Source organism: Akebia trifoliata, chromosome 10 (assembly GCF_017979445.1).
Source record: "Akebia trifoliata isolate Shusen 1 chromosome 10, ASM1797944v1, whole genome shotgun sequence".
Lineage (NCBI taxonomy): Eukaryota > Viridiplantae > Streptophyta > Magnoliopsida > Ranunculales > Lardizabalaceae > Akebia > Akebia trifoliata.
The window spans coordinates 18,272,201-18,297,379 of NC_141384.1; the positions used below are offsets into that span (position 1 = coordinate 18,272,201).

A 25,179-nucleotide genomic window follows, 5' to 3' on the forward strand; every position below is an offset into this window, starting at 1 on the left:
AAACTAAGGTGCAGGAACGCATCGAAGGGTAGTTATGTGATTAATTGGTAAGACCAGGGTCAGTTTTTTTCGTCACAACTGATTTCTCTTGACTTTCATTTACGGTCAAATACTTGTAAACAAAGAAAACGCGGGTTCAACGTTCATGAACACAGCTGTGATCAGAAATTAAAAAAAGAAAAAGAAAACATTAAAGTAAGTCAACGGTTCTGATTTCTCTAAATTCATAGCGCTTCGCTCTCAAAGCTTTTAAAACATTTAACAAAACTTTCACCATTTTCAGAAAAGTGAACCCTAATTCGTTCTCTATTTTGATACCCACGAAGCTTCAGATAACAAATCTGGATCTCTGAAACTTCGAACTAGGGTTTCCAAATTTGGAAACAAATTACAGTATCCATTCATTTTCCATAAATGGAAAATTCCAGAAAGGTGGCAAGAGAGAAGAGAGGATATGAAGAGAGTGTCGAAGAAGAAGCCATTCACCCTCAATCGAAGAAGTCAACAAATGTGCCAGCTCTGGCCAGGTTTGGTTTGCTTATTTTATGTTATTTTATTTTTATTTCCTGTATTTTTTGGAGTTTAATTGATTCTCTGATCCTGTTTTCCGTTGTTAGTAAAAATTTAGGAAGTTTTTTGATTCAGTGTTCTACAACTAATTAAAATTTGAACCACTATCAGACGATTTTGTGATGATCGGACAAAAGTAGATGTCCGATGCAGACTCTGTCTTTTGATCTGATTTAGAAGAATAGTTGTCATATTTGTGGGTACTATTATAATAACTTACTACCAGGTCAGCCATGGCATTCACATTAAGAGTGAGGCTAGCCTTACAAACTTAGTAAGATTTGAAATCTTACTTAAGGGTCGTTGAGCTCACCTTGTGGCATCCAAAAACATGATCCGATGCCACAGGGACAAAGAGGACCAAATTCTATGACCTTAAAAATAAAAATAAAAAATAAAAAATAAAAAATAAAAAAAGAAGCTATTTTCCACCGTTATATTTTAATTTTAAATTTGGGAGCTCGGTGGTGGTATTCAGTAGCCGTCCAGTTTCAAGATCATGGAACAAGGCTGAAAAAAAAATTTGATTTCTTTTTTCAGGATCTGAGTTTTTCCAATGAAATCTAGAGGTCTGTGGTGTTGATTGCCAATTTGGTAATCCATTTGAGCTCTACAACCCTTAGTAAGAAAAGTGTTTTTCTCACATTGTTCATGTTAATCTCATGATCATGAATGTATATGTTTTAGGGAAGCCCCTGATTTGATGATTTGATCATCAAGAATGTGGGGATAACTTGATGTATGATCTCCATGTGGCCCCACCACTAGTATAGCATCAAGGACATGTATGTGGAAGACCCACTTTGAGAATAGTTGGTAAGACAAAGGAGAGTATAATTACAATGGGCTTACAGTAAGATCAATTCTATTTCGAGTGATTTAGGTGAAGAAACTACAATGATGTGGGATGAAATGGTAAGTTATATTAAAAGAGTGGTGAAATGAGTCTTATCAAATGTGGTCTTAAGGTTAACAGTGAAATAAATGGTCAAGAATTATAGAACTTGAGTTTAATGCCTAGAAATGTTGGAATAGACTATTTTTGGGGAGGATGACCCCTACCGGTGACCATATTTCATGAAGGCCCTAGATAGATGTGTTGTTTGATAGCAACATATATATTTGCGTGCACACACACACACAACACCAGTCCTATTTCGCTTCATGACTAAACCATCTCAATCAATTCTCTTTCATTAAAAAAAAAAAACTATTGGAAGCCACCTAAAATCTATGCTATCATTTCATTAATTATTTGTTAGAAGCATTTGGAACATATTATTTTATGAAAAGTCCAAGTGGGAATGTAAGGATCAAGCACATTGAACTTTTCAAATCATCAAAGGGAAGCGCTTGAGTGGATTGTTGATCTCAAGCTCACGATCATTGACTCTTTGATTAAATTTCTCATCATGTACCTTTAGTGTGACCATATACTGCATAGCATGGAGCAATAAGACAATACTTTATTATTGGCAATAAGACTAATTTATATGACTTTGTCTAGACCACTTTGATACTTGTCTTTGGAAAGAGGAGAAATTCTTTTTTTTTGAATGAAAGAGGAGAAGTTTTGTTATACTTTGTTCACGATCAGTCTTCTTAGTTTGATAAAATTTTATTTTGTAGTGTGATTGTGGAAGCTTTGAAGGTGGATAGTCTGCAAAAGTTTTGCTCATCCTTGGAGCCCCTTTTTCGTAAAATTGTGAGTTAGAAGAACTCTTTTATATTTAGCTTAGATACTAGGGAGTAATGCTTTAGACAAATGCTTCCATGTTTCAAGTGTGTGGTGAAAACTTATACTCATGGTTCTTATGTAAGGCTTATGAACTTCTTTGAAGAATATACAATTACTAGTCCTTTTTTATCGATGAATAATTGACATTGTTTAAGGCTCATTAAATATTATGCTCATGGATCTGTTATTTATTTTTTTATCGGTGAACTTTGCTGTATTTTCTGGTTGGAAATGTTGAAAGTGATTGAATTTATTTTCTGTGGATTTGTCTATGTTAGGGAAGTAACTTTAATCTACACATCATAAAGTGTTGTAGATGACACCTAGATTGTTTCATGAAAAGTTCTATTTTTATAATCAACATGAGACTTCTTGAAGTCTTTCAAGACAAGTCAGGTCTCATTTGAGGTTGTATTGGCACACCTATAGGACAGTGGCTAGGTTGATCAGAGATTATGTGTTGAGTTCTACCCCTACTACCAAGTGAAAAAGTAACGCAATTATTTGTTTGCTCTTGGCATGAAATTTTATCTTGTTTCTTAGTTTGGTGTTGAATTGATTATGTAATAAATACATACACACATTGATCCTGGCTTGAAAGGAAACTTCGGCCCTTAGTTTCTGCAAACTTTTACCAAAGACAAATGTTAATACTTGGTCTTCTTTTGCACCGCTTGAACCAATTTCTTGGTTTCTCACCACCTCCCTCCAGTTCAATCTGCTATGCTGCCATTTTGTGAAATTGCAATCTTGATTGGTTGTGCAAATTGTGAATATTTTAAATATCATAATTTTAGTGGTGGGTTCCTACTTACCTTTCTGTCTAATTTAATATTTTATACATGCTACTTTGGTTTCAAATTATTTAGAGTTGCCTCCCCTTGACCTCTGATTTTGATAGTATGAGTAGAAAGGATGAAACTGCCCTCTAAACAATGGAAATTATAGAGATGGGCATCAGAGAAAAAAAATAAAATTGAAGGATTAGTCCGTGGTTTCATAAACCCCTATTAATTTAAATTTTTTTTGATACAAAATTAAAGGGCCAGTACCATAAGTTTTTATTAGAAGTTGATGGTCAAGGAAGGCAGTCTGAAATCTTTTGAATACATAGGGCATGTCTAAAATGCCACATTAAATAGAGAGGCATGTCAAAAAACTGTTTTAGTAGTAAAGCATGTTCATGGGAAAAGCAACCAAATACTTTTCTTCTTCCTAGTGAATATATTCTGGTCTACAGTCTACACCACATCCCAGCTATTTGGTTTGACACGTTGCAAAGCAACTTTGAGGTCACGGGTTCAAGTCCTGCTTACCCAAAAAAAAAAAAAAGAAATTTATTTGGGTTTGGAAACATGAATCAGATACTGCCATTCAACACTTTCTAGGGGCTATAATTTCTGTTAAGGCACATGTTTTCAGAATTTTCTTAATACTTCAGTCCAATTAATTTTCGGTTTTCGTCTCGTCCTTTTAAAATAATTCACCAAAGCAGCCCCTATCACTGGTGTGCCTGTGAGGAGTGCTTTCTAATTCTTGAGAGCTAACTAAATATTGTGAAAGTTCCATAAATGCAATGGTTCTTTTTTTTGATACAGTGGTATTCACGAGTACTTATCTCTTTGGAATTCTCTATATATCAATGTTCTATGATGGGAGAAACTTACTGATGGGAAATAATTTTAATGATTGAATGAGTCTCCTTTTTTTTTTTTTGGTGTGTGTGTGTGGGGGGTGTTGACGTTCTTTTGTAGGTAAAAGGGATCAATATCATATAAATAATAAAATATTAAAATTACAAAAAGCAAGGAGGTTGAGAAGAACTGCATTCCAAATAATAGAAAATAAAAATAGTACATAATGCCACAATCGGGCATATGATCTAGGGACCCATCTCTCCCACAATGGTATCCCATACAACAACCAAATCCTCAAAACAGAGGCCTTTAATATCTTTCAGGCATTTTGTCTAGTAAATCATTGATTTTGGTTTTGTTTTGACATGTTAGTAAAACATTGATTTGATGCTTTATATGATGTTCTGGTTGTTTACCTCTACGTTCCACTCTTTCCAAAGACCCCAGCATAATAGGAACAGCAATGAATTCCATAGGATCTAACTCTTGAATGAGAAAACCTCTTTCAAGCATTTTATCTAGTAAAACATTGATTTGATGCTCTATATGATGTTCTGGTTGTCTACCTATATGTTCCACTCTTTCCAAAGACCCCAAATGTAATAGGAATAGCAATAAATTCCATAGGATCTGACTCTTGAATGAGAAATCTGAAATGACACAACCACGGAAAAGATCAATTAATGAATAGGGAAGGGTGCAATATACACCAAAATATTAGAAAACAACCCCTAGATATTTCAGGCTATAGCATGATGCAGGAAAATATGATTTGATGAATTTGCCATTTAATTTACTTCTCTTAACTCCATTCATTCTGTTAATAGACATATTCTTGCAATTTTCTACACAAGAAATTGTGCATGAGCATTTGTAGTGTATATAGTTGGATGTTTCCCTCATCATTTTGTAATTGCAAATTTTTTCAAAACAGGTAAGTGAAGAATTGGAGCGCGCTTTAACAAAATTAGGACATGCTAAGCTGGCTGGAAGGTTTGTTGTTACTAAATGAATAAATGATTTGTTATTTGGTACCTATAATATATATATATATATATATATATATATTATATATATATATATATTTTGGATGGATAAGCTTGATGTGAACACGACCTCTAAGTTGCTTGGCAATGTGTCAAACCATCTGAGCTATGGCTCTAAGCCATAGATACACATAATTAGCAATATGGAAATGCATTAACAATATTGGATTGTCCCGACTAAGTTGTTCAATTATATTTTGGGTATTGAAAAGATGTTTGGATTTATGGAAAAAAAATCATATTACATATTATAGGAATGAAAGAGAAATATAGAACAACACTATTTAATGGGCATCAGACTTATGACCATTACGTTATGACAAAGTGTGGGAAGACACATATTAAGACAAAAAACAAAGGTATCTGATAATCAATTTGTTTTTATGCTAGGGAGGGAGATCAATCATTGATGCAATCTTTCTACTTAGAGATATAGTAACGTAGTTAAGTAGAAAGGTGAAGAATTTCAACATTAAATTTTATGGACTTAAACAAAGCATTTGGAAAAATATAAAATAAGTTCAAATCAGGGATCCACTTCACATCATATTTGTTTGCTCTAGTTATAGATGAAGTAATTGTTGCTATTTAAGAGCAGGTCCCTTAAGTTATTTGCTGATGATATAGGTTTCATGAGACTAGAAGGGATGATTGGAAACTCTAAGAAATATAAAATTAGAATTGATGCAGGATGAGAACAATGAAATAATGGGTAGCGAACTTCATTTGGATTTGGGTTAAGGATTTGATCTATAATAGGGTTACAATAAAGATTTAGGGTAAACCCAAAAAAGTTTGGGTTGCGAAGTTTAATTATGACATTTTGCAATTGAGTTAAGGGTTTAAGTTTAGAAAACATAAAAAAGAAATATGTTTGGGTTTTTAATTCAAGAATCTTGAATTCAAGAAAATCAAGAAATAGAAAAAAAAAAAAAAAAAAAAAGAGAAATAAGCTTATAAGGGAGAGAGAAATGATAGAAGGATAGAACCTTGGAATCACACCAAGTATAATGGAGAACTCACACCTAGAAACTCCATTGGAGAGTATTTAAACAAAAACTCATTTAAAGGAACTAATTCTTTATTCAACAAAGGGACAATGACTGTGAAAGACTCTTTTTTGAGAATATGTACGGAATAGTCCCCTAGTAAAGAATATGGTCCATTTAAGACTCATTGAATAAAATATTAGTCTATTGAGGATCTTTTGAAGATTTTTTAAAGAAAAATACTTGAAATACCCTTTTAACAACTTTAGAGAGTGATTTGATCGAAAGGTGACTCCTCTACGTTTTGGTGAATATTAGAGACACCCTATATATGCTCAAAAATAGATGTGCAACACCTTGGTCATGTCTTACAGATTTATGAAATATGGTCTACATGACCAAAAGGCCCTAGTTTTTTCAATCTTCTTGGATGACAATGATGATTATGGGGATGTAGATCATCATAAAACTCAGTGGAACCAACTTCTAGAGTCAATTTGGCCGAGTACGCTAAAAAATATACCGAGTCAAAGAAAAAACTTGACCAATTTATTGGTTATTAATATTTCTGTGAAAAATAAATATTTTTATTTATTAAAAGCTATTCATAAATTCAATATAATTTTATTTTAGTTGGCTTGCTAATATTTGAATTGAATCAATTCGATGGACATTCAAGTCGAGTTTTAAATTATTTATATATTTTAATAAATCTAATATACAATAACCAAATCAGTTTGATGACGATGACCATCATCATCATCATCATTTATATGGGTTAAAAGATTACTAGTTTTGGGAAGAGAAAACAAACTTTTTTTTTTTTTTTCATTTAAAGGGTAATTATGATATTTTTGCTTAAAAAATCTTCCTTAGACTAATATTTGATAAAGTGGGTACTAAAGAGTCCATATTTTTTTAGAAGGGACCTTTTGTTACATATTTTCTAAAAATAGGTCTTTGTAGTCATTGTCCCTTCAATAAACTGAAGTCTCCCTAAAACAATCTATTCTGTTGTTTAAATAGAAAAGATGAGTTGCTAAAATCTAAAGGACTTCTGATTTGACTCTACCGCGTACTCCAAGGTAATTTCCCAAAAATAGAAACTTTCCAAAAACAGAACAATTCGTAATTTGAAAAAAAAACTCTCCTAATTTAAAATACCTAATAATAAACTTCCAAAACAAATGAGAATAAAAAAAAATATAAAATAGGCCATAACAATAGCCCAGTAACTAAAATTAAATAATGCAGTAAAACTAAACTATGGCCCAAAATCTCAGATGTCTCCATCAAGAATTGAGTGCATTCATGAAAATATAAACCAAGAGAAGGTTGATCTAAATGATTTAGTCATGTCCAATGAAGGTCGATTGCTGCCCAGTTAGAGGGATTATGCAAGTTGAAGGTTCTAAAAGAGTGAGATGAAGATCAAGATGAACGTGGGATTGAAGTTATGAGGTAGATATGAACATATTGAATTAATAGAAGACATGGTTTTAGACCGAATTGAATGTAAGAACAAGATTCTCTCAGCTGAACCCAAATTTTTGGGATAAGGCTTTGCTGATGATGGCAATTCACGCTTAGGTTCTTAACTTGAATTGGCAGACCCATACACACAGAAAAAAAGTCTGCATGATCTTGCATACTGCACTACTATATTAAGTTGGAACTTAAATTCATTATCAACTGGGGTGGTAGAAGTCAGCTATCCTATAGGCATTGTAAATATTAAAATAAAATTGAAAATTTAGGGAAAAAAAGAAATTTTATATTGCTCCTAATATCTTTCTACCAGTCAGAATTGATCAACTACATTACTATCCATTATCAGGTCTTCTCATCAGAGAATAGTTGGCCCTGAAGGAAGAAAGCTGCATCTTCATTTCAAGTCAAAGTTGCCACCTCACCTATTCACAGGTGGAAAAGTTGAAGGAGAGCAAGGAGCAGCCATTCATGTTGTTTTACTGGATAAGAACACGGGCTGTATTGTACAAATGGGACCTGAATCAGGAGCCAAACTGAATGTTGTGGTTCTCGAAGGGGACTTTAATGATGAACCTGATGATGATTGGACCCAAGAACACTTTGAAAGCTATGAAGTGAAGGAGCGGGATGGAAAGAGACCTCTTTTGAATGGGGAGACACAAATGATCCTCAAGGAAGGAATTGGAACCCTGGGAGATCTCATCTTCACTGACAACTCTAGCTGGATAAGGAGCAGAAAATTTCGGCTTGGTGTGAAAATTGCTTCTGGTTTCTGTGATGGAATTCGTGTCCGTGAGGCTAAAACAGAGGCTTTTGCTGTAAAAGATCATCGTGGAGAATGTGAGTTTCCCATTGTTGGTTGCTTCTTTCTTAACTTATTTTTCTTTTGATTGGACCAAAACATTGTTCAGAAAATTCTTCATCATTTTGACTACTGAAGTCAGGGTGGGATACCTCCCAGGGGGTTGGCTCATTGTTAAAACTAGAGCCACCAAGACTCAACACCAACTCTCTCTCTTTCTCACTTTAAAAAAAAATTCCTTGGTGCAATCAAACGACGGAATTCATTTTACCACATAATTCATTTTCCCGTGACCATTTCCCCAAGGAATTCTGCAATTGTACCAGGCCCTCTGAAAAATCTGGACAGTGCAGTAATATCGTAAGGATTAGTTAATTGGAACATCCGATCTGGACAATGATTGGGTGTGTAGTGAATCTTCAGTGTGGAACAATCAAGTGGGTATTCCAAATCTCCCTGGATGTGTGCTTCATTCCCAATATGTGGGGAAGACAAAATAGGAAAATATGGTTTTTTGAATTGCTAGGCTGCTGGTCAATTTGATTTGTGTAACCAAAATTTTCTTATTATATTTCAGTGTACAAGAAGCATTATCCACCTGAGTTACATGATGAAGTTTGGAGATTGGAAAGAATAGCAAAAGATGGAGCATTGCATAAGAAGTTGATAACGGCTAAAATCTCAACTGTTGAAGATTTCCTTCGGCTTCTTGTCAGGGACCCGCAAAGTTTACGAAATGTGGGGATTTATTTTGGTTTCATCAGTTCTTATATTAACTTAGGGTATTTTAGAAATACCCCCCTGTAAAATTGGTGATATTTGATTTACTTCCTTGCAAAATGCAATATTAGGTTTACCCCCTTGACCGTAAGTCAGCGTTGCGTTTTCTTGATGTTTAACAGTGAAATTTTGATTTTTTTTCAAATACTTCAATTACTAAATGAAAATTTGGAAAAAAAAAAAAATCAAAATTTCACTGTTAAATCATCAAGAAGAAGCAACCTTGACTTACTGTCAAGGGGTATAAACCTAATTTTGCATTTTGCAAGGGGGTAAACCAAATATCATCAGTTTTACACGGGGTATTTCTAAAGTACCCATTAATTTAAAATTTATTCTTTGTCTCTATTTCTTCCTTTCGTTCTATTTTGCATAGAATCAACTCGCTTCAGTCTAATGGGTTCTTTTCGAATGTTGGCATTGTAGGTTCTTGGGAGTGGAATGTCCAATAGGATGTGGGATAATACTGTGGAGCATGCCAAGACATGTGATTTAGGTGGGAAGCTCTATGTTTACTACACTGATGAAACTCGTAGCATTGGTGCTGTTTTCAACCATATTTATGAGCTTAGGGGTCTCATTACAGATGAGCACTTCCTCTCTATGGAATCTCTCTCCCACAATCAAAAGGTGATGTGATCTTTCTTTTATCTGAAACATGATCTCCTATCAATATCTTCTCATTTAGCCAAATATTTTGTGTTTCTTTTTTATTTTCATTTATGTTCTTCCTATTAATAGTTTTTGCAAATGACCAGGGAACCCACTTTATGTTAATCATAATGGAAAAGGGTTGTGCTGGAAGTTCAATTTGTTTTTTATGTTTATACTCCTATTCTCTTTTGTGCTCAAGTATAATTAAATTTAGGCATACCCCTGTAGGTTTTAGTGAATATTTGAGATAACACCCCCCCCCCCCCCTTGTGTATGTTTTAAGCTAGTGACATACCACCCGACCTTCTTCTTGTGTATTGGATACTTTACCTAAATGCCCTCATCTTCAACTACTTGCCGAAAACCCCCTATCTTTTAAATTGATGACATACCCTCTTGACCTTGTTCTTGTGTAACGGAAACTTACCCAAATGCTCCCGTTTTCAACTACTTACCAAAAAACCCATGTTTTTTCTCCCAAAAATCTATTGTCTACGAACTCTTGGCAACCTATTCAAACTCGTCTTCAATCATGCACGCAACCCTTTTCTTTAACCTCTTGCCAAAAACCCTTGTTTTTTCTACCCAAAAGTCCATTGCCTTAACTCCACCAAAAACCTCTCACGTTCATGAGATTTTAAGGTTGAAGGGTATAAAATCTAGACGTTGAAGATGATGGGTTTTGCGGAGAAAAAGATCTTTTGGGCAAAAAAAATGAAGGCATTTAAGTTATTTTCTGTTATTCTCATAGAGAAGTCTTGGTTCAAAGGGTATGTCGTCAATTTAAAAACATGGGGTATCTCAAATATTTCTCCAAAATCAGAGCGGTGTCCAAACACCATCAAATTTATATAAAAACATGGGCATTTGGTCCTTTGTTCTAAATGAAATTGTGATAGATTGTTGGTGTAAAAGAAGTGTCTACATTTACTTTCATTCTTGTATGTTAAAAAGCTTCTCAAATGATGATGCCTGCAGGTTTCAGTGGATTCATTGGTGAACCAAGCTTACAATAATTGGAATCATGTTGTAGAATATGACAGCAAAATCCTACTGAACTCTCTAAACAGTAGAAGTAAGAAGGGAATGGAAGCCTTGTCGGCAGCCAGAGCCGTTATCAAACCTTCCACAGATCACTACTTCCTTCATCCAGAAGAACAGACACAACTCCATGTCTCCTATAATTGTCAACCGTCAGCACATCAGCTAATTGAATTCCCATTTACTATATTGAACCCCAGAGATCCCCCACAAGCGGCATTCACGAGTAATTTGGATAACCCATCTTATCATTCAGGAGATTGGTCTCGTTCACGGAATGAGCAAGGGTTAGGAGAGATATTCTCTTCGGAAATCAGGTTGAGGAGTTCAGAGATGTTGGAGAATGACGACATGCAACAGTTGCTTAAGACATTCAATACGGGTGTTGGTGTTGGAATAGGGGCTGCTTTTAGTCATTCTGATGAGTCTTGTTATGGCTATAACACTCGATATGAGCGTGGTAGGAGTTCCGGAAAGGCCGTTGTGAGTTGGCTTAAGCTGAAAGCAGCTTTGAGATGGGGGATATTTATAAGGAAAAGAGCAGCTGAAAAGAGAGCTCAGTTGGTGGAGCTGGATTGATTGGAATTGGTCTCCCACATTTTTTTTTTTTTATAAAAAGAATGAAAAAGAAAAGAGAAAGGAAGAGTGAAGATGGGTGACATCTTTTGTGAAGAGTTTGTTGTTAACAACGGAAGCGTTACATGTTCTGATTTCGTCATTTTTGTTCTTATTTCCCCTTCCCCCCTCCCCTTCAATATATACTTAAAGAGAACAGGGAAAGTATTAAGGGTATGTTTGATTGTATGGAAAGTGACTTTCTATGGAATTTGAAATCCATGGAAAAATAGTTCTGGAAAATAGGTAGGGTTGGAAAATCAAATTCCATTGTTTGATCTTATTTGGATAAAATCATGAAAAAAATATGAGAAAAAAGAAGAAGAGGAGGGGGAGAGGAAGAAGAAGAGGAGGAAGAGGGAGGCGGGAGGGGGGAGGATGTGGTGGCGGTGGCAGCGGTGGAGGTAAGTGAGAAGAAGATGGGAGAACGTGGTGGTGATAGTGGCGGCGGCGGAGGTAAGTGAGGAAGATGGGGGGAGAACGTGGTAATGGTAAAGGAGGTGAGAGAGAGAGAGAGAGAGAGAGAGAGAGAGAAGGTGGTCGGAGATGATGATGACGGAGACGACGACGACGATGGTGACGGCTATGGCGACGACGACGACAACAAGGCTAGTGTAATGGTGGTGGTGGTGGTAGAGAAGAAGAAGATATGAGTGGGGAAGAATTGGGGATGGAAAATATGGGTGGATTTGGTGGACTTTTTGATTGGGGTGGCAAATGAATTTCTATTTCCATGTGCAATCAAACACTTGAAAAATGTCATTTTTCATGGAAATGGATTTTTCACCCTATTTTCCATGTGCAATCAAACATACCCTAAGTGTAAATTTTATTATCTTTAATTTATTGTGCAAGATATAATCATATATCTGTTTTTTTTTTCCTTCTTAAATTTAATATGCAATATTAAGGTTTGCAAGTGTTAGCAATAGCTTCGAGCACTCTTGAAGAAGGAAAAAAAGGCATATAATAAGATTCGAGATATCCACAGCAGTGAATGATAATATGGATGTGGCCTTCTGTTCGGTATGTACTTTCCCAACAGATATAAGAAGTCAGACATCACATTATGTCCACTAACCCCATTGATTTGGTTCGTCGGGGAAATACCCATCCTAACATTGTGGCTGAAATTTCACAACTTGACCGATCTAATCCTAAACCAGTGTGACACATTGTATTAGCTATCATCAATTTCTTCGACAGCTTGTATTCAATTGGTTCTGCGATAACTAGAGTCTTATATTCCGTTTGGAAACGCCGTGCGAAGGCTAAAATCAAGCCGAATAGATTCTGTTTTTCAAACTTTAGTGTTTGGGATCGATTAGAAGTCTTTTTAGTTGCCGATTCGTTCGGAAGAATCAGCCGATTCTCTCGACTACCAATACTTCAACGAGCCTCCGCAAAGTCATACGGTTCCTCAAAAATAGAGTAGAAGAACGCCATCTCTCTCTCTCTCTCTGATCGTACAATCAACAACTTTTCTTTCCATAGATTCATCTCTGCAACTCTATTAGGTAAGCAATTTTCCTCTTTTTTTTTTTTTCTTTTGATGTTTGTGTTTTAAGCAATCCCCTTCCTCCAATGTTAATCATCCAAAAATTCAAGAGAATTTAGAAGTAAAAGAGAGAAAAAAAAAAAAAAAAGAGAAAGAAGAGTGACAGAAACATTGTCATCTTCTCCAACAATTCAATCGAATCCAAAATCAGAGTAGCTCAGCTGCACAGCAGCACCGCAACTCTCCATTGATGGCAAACTCTCTCAACACCCTCTCTCACTCACAACTCACCCCAAAACATGAGAGAGAGGTGCTTATCTAACCACGTTCGTCTGTGAATCTGATTCGAGCTCCACAAAAAAAAAAAAAAAAAAAAAACAACAATGGAACTTTAATGTATGCCACAGCCACAGAAACATGTGGTTGGAAATAGAGAGAGAGTTATTATTGCCACACCAACTTATGATAACGCTACACCAACTATATTAGATACCTTGATTCCAATAATTAAAGAGAAAAAACAGTTGTATATGAGTTTTTGAAGGGTATTTTGTTGGACTTAAACCCAACTTTTGAGCGAATATTGGTATTCAACTTTTCAATTGATTTTATACATTTTGAACAAAATGTTCATGGAAGATGAAAATAGCCTGAAGTTTCCTCTCCATTTGCTTGCAAACTCGCAAGACCTATGCTTTGATGAAAAAATAGAGGAGTGGAACTTGTATGTCGTCTATTTTTATCGGACCGAAATAAATTTTGGATAAAAAATATTTCGGGTATCATGCCCGAATTCTTACTGGGTTGACAAATTTGTAGCAATTTTTTGGTGATTTATATATGAATTGGTGTATAATTAGTAAACGTTGGTGTGATTTATTTTTTTTTCCAAATATGAGTTCTTGTTTTTTAGGAATTAGTTTAAATCTACAATTTTTTGAAAATCCTTGGGACTATTCACCCATCCCAACCGTTTGTTTAATGGACATTATCAAAATACCTTTATGATTAATAATAATGTTATTTTTAAAGAGATTCTACTAGCTCGACAATTCGTGTTTTATTATCTCAATTTATTTTTTCTTAGATTATTTTGTTTTAGGTTTAAGATTTTATCTGAACATTTTTTTTTTTATTGTAAAAAACGATTGAAATTATTTGAATGAGTGCATGACCTATGCCTTAGTGAAAAAATAGAGAAGGAGAGGAACTTGTATGTCATCTATTTTTATCGGACCGAAATAAATTTTGGATAAAAAATATTTCGGGTATCATGCCCAAATTCTTACTAGGTTGACAAATTTGTAGCAATTCTTTGGTGATTTATATATGAATTGGTGTGCAATTAGTAAACGTTGGGGTGACTTATTTTTAATATGAACATTTTTTTTTTAATTGTAAAAAACTATTAAAATTATTTAAATGAGTGTTATAATATTTTATTCTGTTGAGATTATAATTAGAGGCAAATCTCAGTAATAAATAAAGAAAATAGATGAATGGTTGAGAATAAGTAAAAGTTGGGGTGCCAATAGAAACTCTCATTTTTTTCCTTAAATTCTTTTGTTTTAGGTTTACAATTTTATATGAACCTTTTTTTTTAATTGTAAAAAACTATTGAAATTATTTGAATGAGGACTATAATATTTTATTATGTTCAGATTATAATTAGAAATAAACCTCAGTAATAAATAAAGAAAATAGGTGAATGGCCTTACATAAGTAAAAGTTGGGGTGCCAATAGAAACTCTCATTTTTTTTCCCTTAGATTCTTTTGTTTTAGTTTTAAGATTTTTATATGAACCTTTTTTTTCTTTAATTGTAAAAGAATATTAAAATTGTTTGAATGAGTGTATAATATTTTATTATATTGATATTGTAATTTGAGGCAAACCTTAGTAATAAGTAAAGAAAATAGGTGAATGGTTGAGAATAAGTACAAGTTGAGATGCCATTAGAAACTCTCTCATTTTTTTTTTCTTTTCTTTTGCTTAGATTCTTTTATTTTTTATATGAAATTTTTTTTAATAGTAAAAAACTAGTAAAATTGTTTGAATGAGTGTTATAATATTTTAATATTAAATCTTATGTTTATACTTATTGTTAACATATTTATTACTTATATCAGATAAATAATCTTTTTTTTAATATTATTTTTAATTTCATCTAGTAATTTCTAGACAGCAGGTTACTAAACAGTTCAACATCTTAACAGCACGATTAGAAAGTATGTTACCAAACAATATATTCAATTCAGCAATTTGCTTCAGCAACAGCAACAGCAACAGTAACTTTCTCTCAGCTTCAGCAACTTAACTCAGCATCAGTAACTTTACATACAACTTTTCCAAACAGAGCATTAATCAGTTCTTTACCAATGTATGAGATGGTGTGGGAAAAATTCAAACCATTCTCTAGAGTTCGAAGCTTTGTTGTTCTGGTTCCCTTTATATCTTGTTTGGGATCAATGGGGTCTCCATTGTCCTTTATCGAACTATTTAGTTTCATTCTTTTCATTGTTCTTGTTCATACTATTCCTTCATTCATAATTATATGTTATTATAGGATGTTCTTGTGCCCACTTTTCTTTAGTTTATAAGAGAAGACCAAGGTCAAGGGGGTCATTTCAAATATTCACACAAAAAATGAGGGCCTGTCATCAACTTGAAAATATAAGGGTATTGAAATATTTACCAAAATATGGAGGGCCCTGTTTAAAATCATCATCCCTACTGTAATCATAGTAGTTGTAATAATCATCATCTTATTGAAGAGGTTGAAGATAACTTGAAGAAAAATCAAAGGCTTTTAGGTAATTTTACATTATTCTTCGAGGGAAGGCCAAGGTCAAATGGGTATGTCACCAGTTTGAAAAAAAAAAAAAAGTATCTCAATTATTCACACAAATGTTAGGGACCCCAAAAAAAATCCAACATTTTTCCTTCATTTCTATTATAACAATTTGAAGGCTATACTTACATTAATTAAAGAAGCTTTGAAAGATTTTATGTATCAAGTATCTCTATTATTGATTTTCCTTTTAATTTTAATTAAAATATAAATTGAATCAATTGCACAACATGAAAGAATTTATTTTTCTATTTTTCCCTTTAATTTGTGTTAGGAGGGAGTAATTTTGGAGACAGCTCCGAGACCACGCATTTGAAGGACATCCCAACATGTATAATGCGAGTATTTTTGTAATTTTAGAATGTCTTTCAATACACCTACACCAATGGGAATGTATAGTTTCGGTGGGTCTCTAAAATGTCGTTCTCTAAAATTACACTCATTAATTTGGAGTTGGCATAATTTCTCAGTATCTTCTAACGTGAAATTTCCACTTAGTGGAAGAAATTTTTTGATTCTTTAGAGCTCAATAATCAAGTTGAAAGGTCATTTTTGGAAGGAAACTATCGATTCCCACAACACATTTGCTGTCGATTTCCGTTATGAGGATTTGGATGGTTGCAGTACTTTGCTAGAAACGCCAAGAACAATGATCAAGTTCGAGATTCCAATAGTTCCTTAAGGATCACCCTTTGGGTTTTGTCCCAAAAATTACATGGTGTGTGTTGTGTTGTGTTGGGGACTAGTTGGACTTGAATGTCCTAAGAGGACTCGGAAACCTCAGTTACCAAAATATAAGATAATTTACGTTATCTTTCTAAGTAATTTTCACAAGTATAACCGAGATATCATTATTAATTTTACTTTGCTTTTAACTTCCATTAATTTGAAGATGGACTTACCTATCCATTCATGACTAGGATTGACATACCGAGTCATGATATTCGCCAATCATTTCACATGGTCGCCCCCAACATAAAACTAAATGATGTTGTGGATACCATTTGTCCCCCACCTAATATAGTAACACCTGTAATTAGAGATGAAGATACCCTGAATCTTAGGGTATGTTTGATTGCACATGGAAATGGAAATCATTTTCCACCCCATTCAAAAAGTCCACTAAATCATGGATTTCACTTTCCCACTTATATGGGTGGGAAAATGAAATCCACCCATATTTTCCATCCTCAATTCTTCCCTACCACCACCACTATCACCACCACCACCACCACCATTACACTAACATCGCCGTCGCCGTCATCGTCACCGTCACCGTCGCCGTCATCGTCACCGTCGCCGTCGCCGTCGGCTCCGACCACCTTCTTTCTCTCTCTCTCTCTCTTCTTCTTCTTATTCTCCATCCCTCACCTCCTCTGCCACCACCACCACCACCACGTTTTCCCCCCATCTTCCTTACTTACCTCCGTTGTCGCCGTCGCCACCGCCATCGTCGCCTTCGCCGTCACCGTCGCCACATCCTCCCCTTTTCCTCTTCCTCGTCATCTTCTTCTTCCTCTCCCCCTCCTCTCATCTTCTTCCTCCTTCTCCTTTTCTTCTTTTTTCTCATATTTTTTCCATGATTTTATCCAAGTGAAATCAAACAATGAAATTTGATTTTCCAACCCTACCTATTTTCCACTACTAATTTTCCATGGATTTCAAATTCCATGGAAAGTGACTTTCCATGCAATCAAACATACCCTTAGAGTGATTTTTTCCTCCCATACCAACACTATTTTGACATGTTACGTTGATAACGTAAATAATAAGAAGGAAATTTATTTCTCCTGCCCACGCATCCACTACCCAGAAATCTTTATTTTTAGATTTCAAATCTGAAAAAATATTGTGAGATCCACATGGATTATTAAATTGGTAATAGAACACTACAACCTTCTAGATTTTATGAAAAACTTAATGGTAAAAAAAAAACACAATTTTTTTTGAGCTTTATCAATGGTGTTGAAAATGGATGGCTACCAAGCACCCAAATTTGAAATTAAAATACAACACTGAAAAATAACTTTTTAATTTTTAATTTTTATTTTTTTGAAATTCATAGAATTTCATTCTCTACAACAATTTTGTATTGGATCACATTTTTTAATGTGACAAGATGATCTTATTAGGAAATTTTGGTTTTTTTACCATGGGCCAGAGAGAAAAATTCTCTTATTATTACTTATTTCATCAGCACCACATGTCAAAATGGTGTTGATCCGTGAGCAAACAATTACTGCTGAATCTCAGATTGAGCCTGAATTGTAGATTCCACTGCACCACCTCACAGGACCATCTTTCATGTCTTAGGATTCCACCACATCCCGTCAAGGAGAGCACCTAGTCAAGCCAGTACCATGGTGAAAATTTCTTCTTGAAATTATCTTACCACCAGCTTGGTACAAGTCTGATATTCAGGCAATAGAAAGGAACTAGGTCCAATCATAGTTCAAACTTCTACCCAGCTCGATCAACACGAATCTAAAGCAATCAAGAAAGACATTAGCCTTGTCTCAACTCGAATTTACATCCAACTCGGTCTAAGAGGACCCAACATAATAAGACAAGACATCAAAGTTGTCTGAGCTCTCTTTTAGTTGAAAATCTATACGTTAAGTACGATATCTCATAGATATCTCATAGTAGTTATCAAAAGAGGTTTGGATAAGACATTCTTTGACTAACCTACTCCAAAACAGTAATATCTTACCACCCCCCAGGGAAAAAGTTAGCAGCCCCCAATAAATTCAACAACTAACTTGCATATGACATGGACCTATTGTGTGCTAACACTTGTCCCTGAAAATTCAATTAAAAAAATCCATTTCAAAGATTGAGAGAGAGTTCAAAACTTGAATTCACATTCAATAATCACCTCAGCTTGTCCATCCAGTCAATCCATGAACTGATAGTGAGAATCCAACAACTTGGCCATCACTTGGACAATGATATGTTGCCAAAGACTTGACAAAAGAGGTACTTAGACCATTAAGTCATCAAGAAAAGAGCTAAAATACCTTGGTTTCTTTTAAGGCAGAAGTACTACCTTAGCTCCACTTTGACCAAGGTACCCTAACCTTGCAACTATACGGATATTTGAAATAATTTGCTTTACATTCTTACAACTTGATGTAAGATACCAAGTGGTCAAGGAGCTTGTCTTAGCCATCAGACAAGTAATAGCTAGGCTGAGGCTTTTCATGTCACGCCCCCCAAACATTAACACAAAGCCCCATGTTAGATCTCCAGGCATTAGGTGGCACTTCGAAATTTTGGCATGGTCTCCACTATTTATATTAGCATTCCAAGGTGCTAAATACCTGCACTTGATAAACGACATACACTATATTTTGCATATATACATACAAAATAGAATAATAGTAGAAGCCTATATACATCTAATAACGTACGATAGATTAAATGAAGAAGGATAAACAAAATACAGGATTATACAAACATTCCTCACTCTAACAAAAGTCCTAACGCTCAATATAAGACACATGATACTACCTGAACAAACTAACGTCACTAGGGGGTATAGCTCCAGTACTCACCAGGTAATGGACTCTGATCATCTATCTGACCTACTAGATAGTCCTCACTCGTGTTCTACACCTGTCTCGTTAAGCTCCGGATCTGAAATTAAAAAAATGGAGAAAGAAAAGGTGAGTAACAATGGTTACCCCGTAGGGAAGCAAACAATTTCTGTTAATAATCTCTCATAACATGAATGAATAAACATACTGAATCATTTAACATATGCAAAGTTTTACAGAAGAAACAACGATTAACTGGTACATATAACCAGGGATGAACAACTAAATATTTTAAAACTCACATTACATCCATCAACAATACTCACTATAACATTTTCTTTTTATACAAATCTAATTGACTAAATGAAAACATTACACATGCATTTCATTTTATATATCAAAATAAGGCAACATATACATAATACACAATGGTGGAGTAGTGAAATTAAAGAGTTGGGATTCACGATTAAATCGCTTTCAGTCAGGACATGATGTTTCATAATAAAGTATTAATTCCTGATTTTGTGGCTGGTCATTGTTTACCACACTTGCAGGACCATTTATCCGGCTCAGGCTGGCCGTTTGACGTGACCATAAGCAATATGTCTCTATTCGATGTGTCAGAACGTTCGACTACTATAGATTATTAGTGATCACTGACTAATCATCTTTGTCTATACCTATCAGGCGTGCATGTGATTCCCAAATATACATTCCATTCGTATATGATCACCTTTACATTATAAGTTCACTGGTAAAAATAGAGATGAATAAACCTAGATTCCAATTGTGACTCTACTCTCATACGCATCCCATACCATATATGAGTTTGGTTGTCCCTACCGTATACCCAAGATAGTATATCACTCCGGATGATACGATAGACTATCCCTTCAGGTATTTGCAAGCTCTTTAATAGTTCACAAACTAACTATATATATATATATATATATATCATTTTCTTTTTTTGAAAATAAATAAAAAATTTTAATTAAAAATTAAATGAGAAATTAACAATATAGAGTTGAGAATGGATATCCAATTTCCTACCATGCAACTGTGGCTATGAGGCCTAAAATAAATAACAGAACATAACATAACTTGCGCCTCGCGCTATACAAAGTAAATAAACATGCAAACAATATCATTATCCCTGGACATTCATTCACCAACTCACACACAACATTACAATGTAAAATGCAGACATCACCCCTTGGGTGTGACTCTTACATTTTACTGTTTCATCATTTTTTCCCTTTTTTTTTTTCGATTCTTGCATTTTTTTACGTTTTCTAACACATCATTCATTTTTTAGATTCATTCACTCAAATATTCATTTTTCGATATCAAATTCTTTTTCATACTTTGACATTCATTTTTATCATTTAAATTGAAATTTTACAAAACTTATATCAAAATAGGGTCCGAGTAGTGCACATAACCCAATTGGTAGAAATAACCCGGTAAAATATTCTACCAACGTATAATTTGTTATAAAATATAATTAAATATATCAAATATGCAAGTTCTGGCGTGAATTTGAAATAAATAAAAGAATTCTACATTTTTTGGAAATACATCACAAGTTTTCGATAATAACCCTAAATGCAATTTTCACAATCTACGGTTACCAATAGAAATTGAGAGCTCTTACAATTCTCTATGCGATAGGATCGAAGCGTGTGCGTAAAAATCGAGATAATCGATACAGAAATCGAGATGTATCGGATGTTGAGGCAGCTAATTTTTGAATCTAGCCCGGTGATTTTATAGATTTCGATACTGTCGTCTTTTCCCCCTTCTACTACGGATGACAGTTTGGCCCCAAAATGGATGAAATTCGAGGTTGAAAAATCAAAATTCATGTATCATATACGACTGATTTTTGACGATACGGGGAGAAAAAAGAAAAGAAAACGAAAGAAAATTGAGTGGGTATTGTAGAGGTCGAGGCTGCGGGCATTTTTCTCTTTTACATCGGAAGTCAAAGACAGCCCGTTCGCGACGAATCTGAGGTTGAAAGTAAGGAGAAAAATCAAAAAAAAAATTTCGTTAAAATCTTTGGCTGGTTTTAGATGAAAATAAGAGATGATGAATAGTATTTTTGTTTTAAAAAAAATTATTTATATAAGTGCGGGATGAAATCGGTATTTTACCTATTGTTTCGTTTGACGATAACTTGATCGTCCGAATTGAAAAAGGTGGTAAATGAATACTTTATTTTGTATAATTTTTTGATTTGGATCTAATGGTATAATCAAATTCTACAAATTATGTCTTTAACAAAAATTTACTTTTTCGGCCTAATGAGACCTTAAAATTGACGTTGTTTTCGTTTTTGATGATAATTTGACTTTTTGGACTCCAAAAATGATAAGTAAATAGTTCATTTTCTATAATTTTTCGTTACGAACCCAATGGTATGATCGAATTTTAAAAATTCTTACTTAAAAAAAAATCATTATTTTAGCCTGATCTGACTCGAAAATCGAGGATTTTGTAATTTTTTTGTTCGAACTCGCATTTGAGCGTGCTTATAAGCTAAAATATGTTTTTCAAAGATTTTTAATCCAATGGAGAGGTTAGATTTTATTAAAAATGACCAGAACAAAATCCTATAATTTTTCCTAAATCCACTTTTAGGATTTTCTAAAAATTTCACTATTTAATTTTTCTTAAGAAACGAATAAAAAACTCGGGATTTTACATTTCACAAGCTCTAAATTAGCTTCAAAATTATTTTATTCTAAGGTACAATCTTAAATGACTCAATATATTGTCAAATAAGTAAGATTGTCAACCTTATCGATTGTCAAATTGGTAAGAGCATCTCCAACCCTTCTTCAAAGGTATCTTCATAATATAGAGGTAACATCTTTTTAAGTTGCACTTTGACTACTAAATTTAAAAATTCACCACAATGAAACTCTTTAAAATAGAGAGCCATGTCACTTTTATATCTACCCCCTCATAATATATAGTAGAGTTTACTCATGCTTACTGCATGGGTATCTTCTCTTGGATTAAGAGGTAAAAGAGAAAAAATAAAATTGGAGGGGTAAAAGATGAAATATAGTAAAGTTAAAGGAGGTGAAGAATAAATGAAATAAAGTGGTCCTAAGAAACTATAGCTTGATTGAAGGGGTATTATTAAAAAAAAAATTGAGATTAAAGTAAATGGGTAAGAGTTGAAAATTAATAAAGTGGATTAAAATAATAAAAGAGGAAATATAATAAAGTTAGAAGAGTGGGCATCCTCTTTCGGCTCAAGGGTGTAAAACTAGAAAAATAAATAGAGTTGGAGGAGTATTATTAAAAAAATTGAGATTAAAAGGAGTAAATGATGAAAAATAATAAAGTAGATTAAAGGAATAAAAGAGAAAATAAAGTAAAATTAGAGGAGGTGAAGAATAAAGAAAATAAAGTGGATCCCATGTCACTATAACTTGATAGGAGTTATATGGGGAATACTAATGTCCAAGACCTCATAGTAACATTAGTATTTTCCAACACATTTTTTCCAAAAATGCCCCTATCAAATTTTCCTTTTAGTGAAAAAAAACAAGGGTATATTAATCTTTTTAAATAATAAATGCTTGTCTTTTACGTATTAAATATGAAGAAAATTTAATTATCATACTTATAATAAATGCTTTGATAATCAATGCAAACAAATATTTATTATATAAAAAACCAACATAATCATATATGTTTCACTAAAAGACAAATTGGGCAGGGGTATCATTGAAAAAAAATACATTGGAGAATGCTAACGTCCTCTTGTCTTGGACGGATGTTAGCATTCCCCATATATATATATATGGTTGGGTTATTTTGACAAAATCCTAAACTACATTTTAGACAAAGTTTTGTCTTATATAATTAAAAAGTTTCTTAATATGCTGATTATTTGTGAGGATGATCTCTATAGTCAGTAAATCATCTTCAAAAAAATCAGTCAATTCTGAAACTTCTAACCCAATGAAAAGTGATTACAAACTAATGGTAAAAAATTGATAATTCACGATTCTTCAATTTATAAACTAGGGTTAGAAATTTCATAATTGACTGATTTTTTGTCAGGATAATTTTCTTACCATAAAGATCATCCTCACAATAAATCAGCCCATTTTGAAACCTTTAGCTCATGTAAGACAAAATACTTTGTCTAGAATGTTGTCTAGGATTTTGTCTAAAGAATGCTACCCATATATATATGGGAAGCGTTCAGAGGCCCTAAAGAGAGCCCAACATTATGCTAAACATTTTTCAGAATAGGGGTTAGAAGTTTTGGAATGGGTTGATTTTTTGTGAGGATGATCTCTATGGTGAAGAGATCATTCTCACCAAAAGTCAACTCATTTTGAAACTTCTAACCCCACTTTACAAGTTGAAGAATCCTGGATCATTCAATTTTTGTAAACCACTTTTGATAGGGTTAGAAGTTTCGGGATGGGCTGATTTTCGGTTAGGATGATCTCTACAAGAAAAAATGTTTGGTTCTCTTCAGGGTCTCCGAATGGCACCTATATATATATGGGTTGGGATCCACACACACATAAACAAACGAATATCTTCACAACTAACACAAGCTGTTAGATCGCGCGTTCGATTTACCGTCTCAGATCTATTTTTCGTTTAAGTGATAAAATTAGTCATTTTTAACTCATTCCTATTTTAACTCTAATCTATTTAGTACCACCTCCCTCAACCACTTAAACCCAAAACATATTTCATTATTTCTCTTTGTCTTTTACGAAAAAGAATAAGAAGAAAAAATCCTGAAATTGAAAATCCTAAATCATGAAGAATCTTCACTCTCTCAAGCTTCTCACCACCATCTCACCTTACTTGTTTTCAATCTCCCCTCAAATTTCGTGTTCAAGCTCTTGAAGATCTAAACAAAGACAAAAAAGCTCCCATCTGATCTCTCTCACTCGAACAAGAAAAAACACATGCCAACCTTCTCTCCCGAATCTCACTTTCTCATTCTCACCGAAGGAGGTCTGATTTAGTTATTTTTTTTTTAAATTCTGTAATAAAAAATGATTTCTAGATTAAGCTGGTTCTTTCTTGTTTGAAATTGAATCTGATGGCATGACCACTTTACTCAAATTGTGGAATTTAGATTTTCATAATGAATAACTTCCTTTAACATAGACACAATGTTATTTTTTGAAAATTCCCATTTAACATCTGAAGAAGAATAATAGAATGATAAATATTAATTTAAGTACAATAACATGCACTACAAGAGATGGATTGATTAATGTGGTTGGTGAAAGCGCCCTCGATCTGCGGGGTGCACGAATCCGCTTTTGATTTTTGAGGTTTGGGAGTTGCCACCTAGTTATTACGGCCTAGGAACCGAACATTGATTCTAAAAGAAAAATAACACTAATCTACGAAAGAACATACGGGTCCAGGGATCACGTTACGGGGTTGGAAGTTATTAGGCACCAACCCCGTCCGACAAACGTCGGTCTCTACTAATTCCCAAAAACGATTACTTTACACAGTAGACAAAAAACAAAATAAATAATAATAATAAAAAAGAATATGACCTCGTAGATTACAACGATTCCCTTAACACTTATGGAGAGTATCCTCGTATGTATTTCAATGCTATTCGCTCGTCACCGGATTTGATTTCGAATCTCCAAGTTGATGTATCTTCTTATTAAATCTATGAGTTTTCTGATTTTTTTTTATGGATTTCAAGGTGTTTTAGAAAGGTTTTTGAGTGTTTTTTGAGCTAAAGTTGGGGTATGGATGTTAGGTAAGGAGTTAGGACTTTAAAATTAGGATTTTGGGAAGGTTGGGGAGGCTCCTTGACCTATTTTTTCTAGGATTTTTTCTTAGATACGAAAATAGGTTGTAGAGACCCTTATGTATAGATTTTTTTTAGGTGTTTTTTAGATAGATTTAG

At 33.9% G+C, this 25,179-nt stretch overlaps 1 protein-coding gene across 1 annotated transcript; it reads left to right on the forward strand.

The window, feature by feature from the left end:
- Positions 1–152: 152 nt before the first annotated feature.
- Positions 153–11,358, forward strand: LOC147393210 (Calmodulin-binding protein). Its single transcript, XM_086456819.1, has 7 exons — positions 153–527; positions 2,200–2,275; positions 4,880–4,938; positions 7,818–8,311; positions 8,851–9,011; positions 9,480–9,683; positions 10,686–11,358. The coding sequence occupies exons 1-7, from the start codon at positions 415–417 to the stop codon at positions 11,325–11,327; spliced, it is 1,749 nt and encodes a 582-aa protein (XP_086312945.1). The 5' UTR covers positions 153–414; the 3' UTR covers positions 11,328–11,358.
- Positions 11,359–25,179: the final 13,821 nt, after the last annotated feature.